Genomic DNA, 12,075 nt, shown 5'->3' on the forward strand with positions numbered 1-12,075 from the left:
GCGGTGGTGCCTCCTGCCAGCCATGTGCTCAATTAATGGCATGGTAGGAAGCAGCCATAGAGTTATCATTACATATATCTTGTGGAGTAATTTTATAGCTTATTCCTTTTTTTAATCACACAGTTTGATTGCACATGCGGCTGGGTGACGCCTTAAGGCATAACTGTTTAATCGCACCTTAAGTACAGTGTGTGGATAGGGTCAAAGGGCGTGTGTAGACGAAACGGGCCCTAAATTGAAGCGGTGAATTTACAAAAAACAAACACTACTTCAGTTTGGGGCTGATTAAACCCCCTGTGTAGTGCACGCACCCTGCTGACTTACCTGCCTCTCCCGGTGGTCCCTGGGTTGCAAGGGGGGTGTGGTGCTCCCCTCTTGTGGCAGCTGTGACGCATGAGGCATGGTTCACTCTTAAAACAGGGTTCTGGTTGTGTAATGTCCCTTTCGTATACCAATCTAACCATTCGAGCACTTCTCCAGGAAGTGGGAGACTTGGGTTTGATGCCCTCCTCAGCTTCAGGGGATTAAAGCCCATCTTTCTCACGATCAGTGGCAAAGGTCTTTAAAGGTTTGATGTCTTATTGAGCAGAGGTATCAAGCAGTGTTCTGTAGGGACTCGGCCTGGGTCCACTGCTGTTTAATATCTTCATTAATGACTTGGAGGATCCAATTCAGTGTACACTTAGCAAATTTATAGATGACAGTGAGCTGGCTTGGGTAGCAGACACACTTTGGAAGATAGGATTAGGATTCAAATGACCTTTTATAAATTGGAAAAGTGCTCTTAAATTAATCAGATGAAATGAAATACAGAGGAATGCAAAGGACAGAACAGGCAAGGTATACATACAAATTGGGGAACTATCTAGACTGTAGTACTTCATAAAAGACCTAGGGATTATAGTGGGCTGCAAGTTGAATATGAGTTAACAGTGTGCTATTGTTGCAAGAAGAGCCAGCAGCATACTGGGATGTAATAACTGGTTGCATGCAAGTCATGTTAAGCAACTTTCCTATGCAAATCATCAGCTGTGGGGCATTGCCTAGAGCACGTGTCCAAGTTTGATCACTTAAAGATATGTACGAATAGCAAAAGTCCAATGGAGAGTAACAAAAATGATTAGAGGTCTAAAAATCATGACTTTTGAGAAGTTTGGAAGAACTGGATGTGTTTAATGTGGAGAAAGGAAGACTGAGGGGACAGGTGATAATAGTCTTCAAATACATGAAGAGGATGACAATAGGCTATTCCCTGTTGCTACAGCGACAAGAGAAGAAGCAATGGTCTTAAATTGAGAGAAGGGAGATTTAGGTTGGTTATTGGACAGAACTTCCTAACTATGAGCATGCTTAGGCTACTTGGATAGGCTGTGGTATCTCTATTCTTGGAAGTTTTTAAGAAGATGTTAGATGAGTGGTGCCCAACCTTTTTGCCCTGAAGGCCAGATGGGCAGTGCTGGATCTGGCGAATGGCTCTCCTCCAACTTATGGGCCAGGTGCAGCAGAGTCTGAACTTGCCACACACAGGGAGGTTGGGGGCAATCTGATCTGTGGGGGAAATCTGTGCTGCACAGGGGGAGGAGTCTTTGCAGTTAAGGAGAAGTGACTATTAGCCACTGTTTCCCCCTCCCAAATTTCCCAACCTGTAGGGAGCCTCACAGGGCAGATGCCATAGCCCTAGGGGCTGATGGTTGAGCACCCTTGGGTTAGATAAACATGTGGTCAGGATAGTTTAGACATGGATGATCTTGCCTTGAGCGGATGATCTTGCCTTGAGCGGTGCTGGACTAGATGACCTCCTGAAGTCCCTTCCCACTTAATGTTTTTTTAATTCTCACCTCCTAGATGAATGCCCTTATCACCAAACTCTAATGTAGGCAGGGTGGGGACACTTTACACATCTTCTGTTGAATCTGTGCTACTGTTGGGCAAAGAATGTAAGATTGATGGGACTTGAAGCCAGGAGGAGTATGAATCTGTGACTTGGTGATTAGAGTTGAGCAATGGGAGTTCAGAATTCATGTGCTTGCTCCCAAGATTCTCATGCATTTTATATTGAACAGCCATTGGATAAAATGTAGCCCCAAGCCTGAGAACAGTGACCAGACCCCAAGATTTCCAGGTCAAAAATAGGGGCACCTAGTGTTTTGGACATCTCCAAGATTAGGCAGTTGCTGGACAGCCATTTTTTTAGATTGCAATTTTGGATTCAGGAGCTTAATGTCCATCTACGGATTTTGCCGTCCACATCGCTATGCCTTCATTTATCCATTTGAAAAACAAAGCCGATACTTTATTAGAATCTATAGTAATCATCAACATTATTGTTTGTTCATACTGAACATTAAAATTTGTCACGAAACGTATATGATTTTACTGCTCTGTAATTTTTTTGCATATAATCTTTTATGAGCAAGTATTTCTGCCAAAATAAGCATGTTACTCAACAGTGAGTTGTTATATAAGTATGCAGCAATACACTTAATAAAAGAGCATGTTTTATGTACGTTCTTAGGCATATGGCCAAAGGCATATTAAATGTGTTTAATATATTCTTGGGACAGGTGTAAATATTTTAAGGGTAGCTAACTGAATCATAAATTCTAGTCTTGTGCTGTTATATGACATACCATCACAATTAGAATCTTTGCCAGGTAGTCACTTGTTTCCCATTACGTCCATTTGGGTAATATTACACCAGCCAAAATAAAGACTGAGTATTTCTCAGGCAGTTAAAATTCCCTTATATGTCTGTGCAAACAAATAAATAATGAAGACCATATGAACAAATGCTGCCCCCATTATATTTTTAAAACTCCAGGGTAATTGAAGCCCATGTAATTATTCCAAATTTACGTAAGTGTAAATGGGATCCAAATATGACCAAGGAATCAGATTTTTGGATATTCCTCACTTCCCCATTTCACCCTCCCCCATGGTAAACTATAACGAACATTCATGTACGGCAGAATTTGATAAAGAATAGCTATTAGATATGAATACTTTTAATAATATGCACTTCAATGAAAAAAAATTAAAAAGTAAGCTTAAGTTTCTCCAATAATGTATGTGGCATTTCACTGATTTAGATTGTGGTAATTCATTTATATTGTAAAGAATCTTGCTGAGTGTCCAGAAAGAAACCATCCCAATGTGCAGCAAGAATAGCAAATATGGCAGGCAGCCAGCTTGGCTTAGCAGAGAACTCTTTGGTTAGGTTAAACACAAAAATGGAGCTGACAAGAAGTGGAAGCTTGGACACACGATTAGGGAGGAGTGGAAGAATATTGCTCAGGCATGTAGGGATGAAATCAGGAAGGTCAAAGCGCAACTGGAGTTGCAGCTACCAAGGGACATGAAGGGGAACAAGAAGGGTTTCTACAAGTACATTGGCAACAAGAGGAAGGTCAGGGAAAGTGTGGGTCACTTACTGAATGGGGGAGGCAACCTAGTGACAGATGATGAGAGAGGCTAAACTACTCGGTGCCTTTTTTACCTCAGTTTTCACAGGCAAGGTCAGCTCCCAGACTACTGCACTGGGCAGCATAGTTTCGGAAGAAGTTGAGCAGCCCTCAGTGGTGAAAGAACAGGTTAGGGACTATTTAGAAAAGCTGGACAAGTCCATGGGGGCAGGTGTGATGCAGCTGAGGGAGTTGGCTGATTGCAGAGCTGCTGGCCATCATCTTTGAAAACTCATGGTGATTGTGGAAGGTCCTGGGCAATGGGAAAAAGGCAAAATATAGTGCCCATCTTTAAGAAAGGGAAGGAGGAGCTTCCAGAGAACTACAGACTGGCCAGCCTCACATCCTTCACTTGGGATGGAACAATCCCATGCACTTGGGACCAACTGGCTAAGCAGTAGCTCTGCAGAAAAGGACCCGGGGGTTACAGGGGACAATAAGCTAGATATGAGCCAGCAGTGTGCCCTTGTTGCCAAGAAGGCTAATGGTATACCAGGCTGCCTTAGTAGGAGTGTTGCCAGCAGATTGAGGGAAGTAATTATTCCTTTCTATTCTGCACTGGTGAGGCCACATCTGGAGTACTGTGTCCAGTTTTGGGCCCCCACTATAGAAAGGATGTGAACAAATTAGAGTCCAGCAGAGGGCAACAAAAATGGTGAGGGGGCTGGGGCATGTGACTTATGAGGAGAGGCTGAGGGAACTGGTCTTATTTAGTCTGTAGAAGAGAAAACAGAAGGGATTTGATAGCAGCCTTTAACTATCTGACAGGTGGTTCCAAAGAGGATGGTTTCAAAGTACTGAGATTATTGGGGCAGTCCTGGGCGATAGTCTCCCACAAGATGATGTCAATGCTGCATTTTTTTCAAGTTGGCCTTAAGGTACTTTTTCTGCCCTCCTCTTGAGTGTATATGCCTTGACTGAACTGGGAGAGTAAAACTTGCTTTAGGCGTCTGGAATCGGGCACCTGGATGATGTGGCCGGCCCAACTAACTTGATGTCAGATGATCATCACCTCGCTGCTCGTGGTGTTTGCTTGCTAGAGGATGCCGATGCATTTGTCTTCCCACTGGATTTGAAGGCTCTTCTGCAGGCAGCATTGATGGTACTTTTCCAACAACTCAAAGCATTCCCTGTACATTGTTCACATCTCAGCTGCGAACAGCAAGGTGCTGGAGGTCACAATTGCTTGATAAACCATGAGCTTGATTTCAGTTCTGATTCACAATCTTCAAACACCCATTTCCTCGGGTGTCTGAAGGCTGCACTTGCACATTTGAGGTGATGTTGGAAGCAATCTCTTGTGGAAGGCTAACAAGGTACAAGAACTACTTGGCCTTCTCCAGAGTCTCACTGTGAATCTGAATTACTGGAGCTGGGAACTGCTCATTAAGAACTTGTTGATAGAGATCCTTAGTCTTCTGAATGTTAAGTGTCAGTCCCATTATCTTGTATGCCTCAGTAAAGATGTTGATGATTGCTGAAGGTCTGCTTCCAATTGGGCACAGACTGCAGCATTATCAGTATTATGGTGGAGCTTGATGATTGAGGTTGGGTGGTCTTGGTTTTGGCTCGGTGTTGACTGACATTAAACAATTTACCATCCATTCTGTAGTTTAGCTCTTCTCCAAATGGAAGATTGTTGTTGGTCAGATGTAGCATCATTGTAAGGAATATTGAGAAGAGTGTTGGAACGATGACACAGCCTTGCTTATCTCCCATCTTAACCTTAAAAGATCTGTGATAGATCCATTATTAAGAACCACCACTTGCGTATCATGGCACAGGCAAAGAATGGTAATGAATTTTGTTGGGCATCCATACTTTAGAAGGATCTTCCACAGTGCTTTTCAGGTGAGTCGAAGGTTTTTGTGCAGTCACAAACCTCTCTGCATGGCCATCTTTGGTGTTCCCGGCATTTTTCCTGCAGCTGGTGAGCTATGAAGATCATATCAGTGTGCCTCTTGATGCCCCAAACCCACACTGAGATTCTGGGAGGAATGGAAGGAGACAGTTCAGGAGGGTTCTCTCAGTGATCTTTCCTGTGGTGGACAGCAAGGCAATCCCTCTGTAATTTCCACAGTTGGACCTGCCACCTTTCTTGAAGACGCTCACTGTCATGGCATCCCTGTTGTCATCTTCTGCATAATATCTTAATGCTTAGAGCACTTTCTAGGAAGTGGGAGATTGGGCTTTAGGGAAGTGAAGGAGAGGAGAGGTAAGAAAGAAAAGTGTAATTTGAAGGAGAGTGATGTGGCTCAGCACAGTGAGTATGAGGCTATTTAAAGATCACTAAATCTTAAATGGTCAGGATAACAATGCACAAAGATAAGTATGACAAAAAGAACAGCAAGGTGAAGAGGATTAAAAAGAGGATGAGGAGCAAGAAAACTACATTTGTAAGGAAGGAAATGGAGGATTTTTTTATTAATTTGATTCTTTGTACTGGTATTTTGGTTCATTAGAAGGATTTTACTATTTTGCTCTTGTTTTTATATTCAGCACAACAACGAGTCTGGGATGAATTTTTGTGACTCTGTTAACTATTTTCCTGATGATTGTGAAAGCAGTTCAGATTTTATAGTGCTTTTCTCCATTTTATTTGTTGTGAATGTTTATGAAAAATTCATAGATTGTAAAGTCAGAAGGGACCACAAAGGATCATCGTATCTGACCAAATAGGAGTTTTGTTCCTGAATGGTTTGGAAAATAAAAGCACAAAAATCCTGTCTATAAGGGTACAGACCAAGATTACAAATGAGATTGTGTAATATTTTTTTTAAAACAAAGAATTTGTGTTCATAGAGAGATCTCCAGAAATAAAGTACATAGAAAGAGTTCCCCTTATTTTCACAGCCTATAACCAGCCAGAAAATGGGACTTTAGACAAAAGTTGTATTTATCTAGAAAATGTAAAATGTTATGTATGTCTCAGTGTATCAGGGTTAACAGCAGGTGACCTTGCTTTCATTTTATACAGCAATAGTGGTATTCATAGTTGCCAGAAGACTGGAAGTATAGGCTTTAGGCTTCAAAACCTGGTTGTGGTCTGTGGCCTTATAAGTTGCTTAAACTTTTTGATTGTCCTTGTCTGTAAAATGAGTTTGAAAACACCTTTGTTACTAGCAGTGTTGTAAGATGTAGTAAGTTAATGGGTTTGAGGTGTTTAGAGGTCTTTAAATTGGAATAAATACAGAGCTTCATTTATTTAGTGATTGACAGTATGACTCAGAATTTTATCAATAATAAAATAATTTCTCTGTGGGAATTATACTAAGACTATGTGGTATTGAAATATTGCCTAGGGAATGCTCTGTTTTGTAGAACTAGCATTTATCTATGGTAACGTAGGGTGCTTGTACACATGATGAAAATTGGCTGTTTTTACAATTTAGTTGCATCACGCTGTACATGCGTGGGAGTTTTTTACGATTTAAATGACTTTGCTATGTTGCAAACTAAACAGCATCTGCATGTAGTGTAGTTTGCAACGTAGCTATTTATAACATTGCAGCATTTGACAGCTTGCCCCCCTGCCACGGGAGAGGCGGGCTGAAGGCAGAAGTGGTGAGGGGCCCGATTTCTTTTTTTTATTGATGGAGCCTGCCTGTATCTCTCATGGCCAGGAGGCGAACTGCTGGTGGGCTGAGCACCCCTTGAGCTGCTGAGGGCCGCAGTCCTTCCTTCCATGGTGACAGTGCTTCTCGGGGCCACCTGGACGGGCTGCTAGCAGGCGAGTACTGCCCCAGCTTGGGCTCAGGGAGCAGTTGCGAGCTGAGGCAACACCTGCCTGCTAGCCACCTGCCAGGGTGGCCCCTGGGGGCATCACTGCCATGGAGGGAAGGTCTGGGGCCCCTGCAACTCGGGGCCTGCCAGCAGCTAGCCCTCTGGCTGCGGAAGAGGTGGTCAGGCTCTGACAGGGAGGAAAAAAGATCAGGCCCACCCCCCACCCCCAGCAGAGCCTGCCTGCGTGAGCTGCCACTGGGCTGCACAGCCCCTGAGCTGCAGGAAGTCCTGGTCCTTCCCGCTGCAGCAGCGCTCCCTTGCGGCTGCCCAGTTCGCAGGCAGCACCCGCCAGATTCAACTCTTTCCTGAGCCCGTGGGGGCAGCAGAGCCCAGCGGGCTTCTGGCATGTGGGCATGGGGAAGAGTTGGATCCAGCGGGTGCTGCCTGCAAGTTGGGGCAGCACCTGTGCAGCTAGCACCACGCCCGGGTGGCCCCAGGGGGTGCTGCTGCTGTGCAGGGAAGGACCGGGGCCCCCTGTGGCTCAGGGGCCACTTGGCCCACCAGCAGCTCAGCTGCCGGCTGAGAGAGAAGCGAGTAGGCTTCGTAGGGAGAAAGAAAAAGGATTAGGCCCCTCACCGTAGCAGTGATGGAAGCTTCTAAATTGAAACGATGGGTTTTTAATCATCGCAATTAAAAACCCACCTTTTTAATTTAGGGGAGTAAACCCCCATCGCATATATAAGTGGCCAAACATATTTAATGTGAAGAAATCTGTATAAATAGTTTGGGTCATTAAATCCTAAAATCTGGTAGCTCTGACATTCAGTCTCTGAAGCACTACTACTGTATACGAAATTTTGTATTTTTCAGTTTATACTTTTTAATACTGTTTTACAGTATTTTACTTAACTCCTAGATAGATGTCATGGGAGAATTCCAGCTCCTAAATATTTTACAATGTGCTAAAATGTAGTGCTCTGCTAAATGAAAATTTCATTGACTATTTTTCAGTTTGCTTCACTATTATAAGTAACTTAGTGATATTTTCTGTGAACCGGGGTGTCTGATGACTACATGAATCCTTGGTTTGAAAAAGCCCAGCGAGCTAATTTTTATTTATCCCATTTTTCTTTACGTGCAGAATTGAACTGGCTTAGTAATCCAAGCTTCTCTACCGAAGATGCACTTAAACTGCATCAGCGCTCCATAGAGGATACAAATTTAACCCCAGAGAGATCACCACTCATAAGGTAACATGTTCTTTGGCCATTTTCTGAGTAGTGTCTTTCTTATGTCCTGCTTATCTTTTGCTACAAGTGTGACTGAAACCAGGCAGTTTCAGTGTCACTTTTCACTTTACGCTTTTCTATTTATAGAGGGCCCGAGCAGAGTCGCTTATAATATTTGATAATTTATTATCACTTATTATCATTTAAAATCATTCTTTTGTAATTTTCCCTTATTTTTTTCCTCCACTGCTTCATTTTAATCACTCCTGCTTTGGGCAGGGGAAGGGAACTTAGTGATCTTTGATTCTTCATTAACTTTTGATGGTCTTGTGCAATGCTTGAAAGAATGTTATGTCTCAAATCTTTGTGATTTTTTTTTCCCCCCCTTTTTTTAAGAGAGCCAGTTTTTCAAATAGCTACTTCCCCTGTTACAGTAAAACATAGAAAAGGAAAAAAATGACAAAATGTGTGGAGATGTGAATTAATGAATGATTGATTGCCTCTGTGAAGTTGTGCATCTGTAGTGCATTGCTATAGATCGTTTAATGGTTGATTACATTATTTTATTAAAATGAAGTTCATAAAATTGGTTTTGTTGATTTTAATCTTATTACCTGAGCGATGCAATGCTGAACATATTTATTTAAATCTCAGCTATACTGTAGCCCCCAAAAAAATGGAGTCCAATTGGAGCTGCGGAGTTTCATGTCCAATTTGGGGACAAGGGTCATATGTTTGATTACTTACGGTAATAACAGAAAATGTGTTCCTTAATTCAGTTGAAGACACCTCTTTATTTGCCAAGTTATTTGCAGTATTCAACCTGTGCAGCAAAAAATGATATGTATCATCATTATACATATGACTTTAAAAATTGCTGTGACATTTTATATATATATTCTCCCTATATGATGTATATTATCCTTTTCAGTTCCTTATAGATTTATCATTTGATGAAGCAAAGGAATTCTAAAATTCTTTTTGCCTATGATATAGTTTTATTTAAAATAAGTTATTTTATATTTTATATTAAACTACTAAGGTGAAAGCACAACAAGGAATTTATTATCTTCTGGTTCATTAGTAGGGTGTCTTCCCAGTTTACTGTTGTGGATTTATTTTTAACTTCTGCTCTTTTTTTTCCCCTAAATGGTAATCTGTAAATACATTTTAAAGATTGCTTTTTTTTGCCGTGTATTTATTTTTGGCACCCTTGTAATGAAGGGTGAAGTAGGTTCAGTACTATTTTGCTGCAGTAGCATTACTTTTATTTAGTTACTTTATCTTGGAAATATGAAAAAATACCAACTATGATACTTCATGTGTTTGCTGAAAGATTTCTTGGAAATCTCAGAATTATTATCAATGAGAAGGGGAGGATGGTGCATTTTTGATACAGGTATTCAGTTTTCCAGTTGTTTGTTAGGCTTTAGAACGGTTATAGATAGGGGTGCACTGATAGAGATTTTTGGGGCCGATACCAATAGTCAATTTTTAAGGAGGCATATTGGCCAGTATGGATCTGATTTCTAATATGCAGCTCTTCAGCTTGAAGAGCTGCATCCAGCTGGTAAGCCTGGTGTGATGGAAGTGGGGGTGGGGGACAGATCAAGGCCCCTGCAGTGAGGGAGGGAATGGGGCTGGGGCAGGGGCAGGCACTGACCAGCTGGAGCAGGGAGGGGCGTGGGACAGCCACAAGTGACTTCTCTGGGGAAGGGGCAGCGTGCGCCCCCTGGATCTGTATAGCTCAGGGTGGTCTGCAGCTGCTGGCTGGGGCCAGGGCAGGTGTGGGACAGAGGCGTGGCTCTTCCGGGGGCGGGGGGCAAGGAAGTGAGAGGCGGGCTCTCACCACTGCGCATAGCTTGTCCAGTGATCATTTGGTGGTTCCCGCTACTCGTCTGGGAGGGCATGTTCAGGGGTCTTGTGCCCCCAGATCTGCCCAGCCAGAAAAAGCCCTGCCCTGCCACACCTCGCATGTTCCCCCTCCCCCTGTGCCCTCCCCGAGCAGTGACTGGAGCTGCCAGGTGAGCACTGGATGAGCTGCGTGCAGCGGTGGAAGCCACCCCCCTGACATGCCATGCCTCAGTCCCGTGCTCACTCCGGCCGGGCAGCTCTTGTCCCAGCCCGATCTCCACCCCCTCTTTCACCACAGGGAGTGTTGATCTGCCCTGCCTTCCTTTCCTCTTCCACCACCCCAGACTTTCCAGCTTCACACGGCACTCTATGCTGCCAGGTTGTGCTCCTCACTGCCTATGTGCTGCGCTGCGGCTGCACGCATGCATGGGCACTTACTGGACAAATTATCAGCTGCATCGGGTTGATTTCCGATGCAGAAAATTTTCTTTATATCAGTGGCGATCTGCTATCAGGCTGATGTATTAGACTGGTGCCCCTCTAATTATAGACCTTTTTGTCATCAGTAACTAACTTCCTTAACTTTGTATTTGCTTGGTTTCAGTTGTTTGTACTACCATACTTTAGTTCTCTAGACACCATATATTACTGTCTTTACTTGTATACCACATGCAGCATCCCCCCAAAAATTGAGGTGCGTGGCTTAAGTGAGGAGATTGATTTTTCTATGCTAGAGTATAAGCAAGTATGAAAAGAAGCAAGCAGACACTGGTAACATGACTGCCATTTCTCCTTGGGGTAGCAAGCAGCAGCAGAGTCCAGTGTTAACCCTTTCATGAGGCAGTAGGTTTTGGCTGAAGAGCGTCTGAGCTTGTGTGCAGTCTATAGTATCTTGATGAGGCTTGTAGAAGCAATGCTTTATTATTTACTGGAACTTGTATAAAGAACTATTTACAGTAGGGAACTAACAGTCTTGCTACTGCATTTGCAAGGGCCTGGGGCCTAGCCTTGTTGATGTCCTGCCACATCTGGAGTTCCTGCTACCTCACTCGTACTGTCTTCCTAGACACTCTTTGTTCCCAGGAATATGTACTCTGTCACACCGTCAGCCATGACTCTTTAAAACTTGTTTTTATACATTCTTCTTTCCAAAAAAGGAGGTGCGTGTCATATTTGGGAGCGTGTAGTATGTGAGAAAATACAGTATTATGGGGTGAGCAGTTAAGGAATTTCTAATCTGAAAGAGCAGATTATTTTTAAAAAAGTAGAAAAATCAATGTAGCTTCTTTTACTTTAGTGATAATTATGGAAAGAACTGTATCACTCTGATAGGCAAGAAAAATACAGTTTGCTGTGAGCAAGTAGAACTTTGTAAGACAGGTTTCAAGAAATAGAAGAAGCTGAAAATTAAAGATTGTTATTCTTACTCAAATTTATTTCATTTTTGTTGCACACCTTTCTACCTACCATTTGCTTGTCCCCCTTTCACACTCTAATGTTGAGGAGGTGGAAAGCTCATTATGAACTTTCTCGCTTGTGAGACACTGTTAGATTTCTGTTGCCTAAATATTTATTTGTTTCCAAGCAGAAGTGTTTCAAGATCAGAGCTGTCAGGAGGAAGTAATACAAATGAAGGTCTAAAAAAAACTACTAGGAAGAAAAAAGAGAAAAAGAAAAAGCATCATCATCATCACAAAAATACATGGATGTAGAGGACTTAAGGAGACACAGAGCTTTTCACATCTCTTGACCAAATCCAACCCAGCATGAACGACACGTGCACCCGGAAGCGCAGTGGCGGCGGGAGC

General features: G+C 42.9%; 1 protein-coding gene across 1 annotated transcript in view; it reads left to right on the forward strand.

The window, feature by feature from the left end:
- Positions 1 to 12,075, forward strand: part of NRDE2 (NRDE-2, necessary for RNA interference, domain containing) — a 59,869-nt gene that overhangs the window by 407 nt on the left and 47,387 nt on the right. The window contains exons 2-3 of the mRNA XM_019518665.1: positions 8,326 to 8,434; positions 11,856 to 11,953. Coding sequence (XP_019374210.1) covers positions 8,326 to 8,434; positions 11,856 to 11,953 — 207 coding nt within the window. The remainder of the gene's footprint in view (positions 1 to 8,325; positions 8,435 to 11,855; positions 11,954 to 12,075) is intronic.

The sequence above is a fragment of the Gavialis gangeticus genome, unplaced genomic scaffold, assembly GCF_001723915.1.
Source record: "Gavialis gangeticus isolate Ggan-Ray unplaced genomic scaffold, GavGan_comp1, whole genome shotgun sequence".
Taxonomy (NCBI): Eukaryota; Metazoa; Chordata; order Crocodylia; family Gavialidae; genus Gavialis; species Gavialis gangeticus.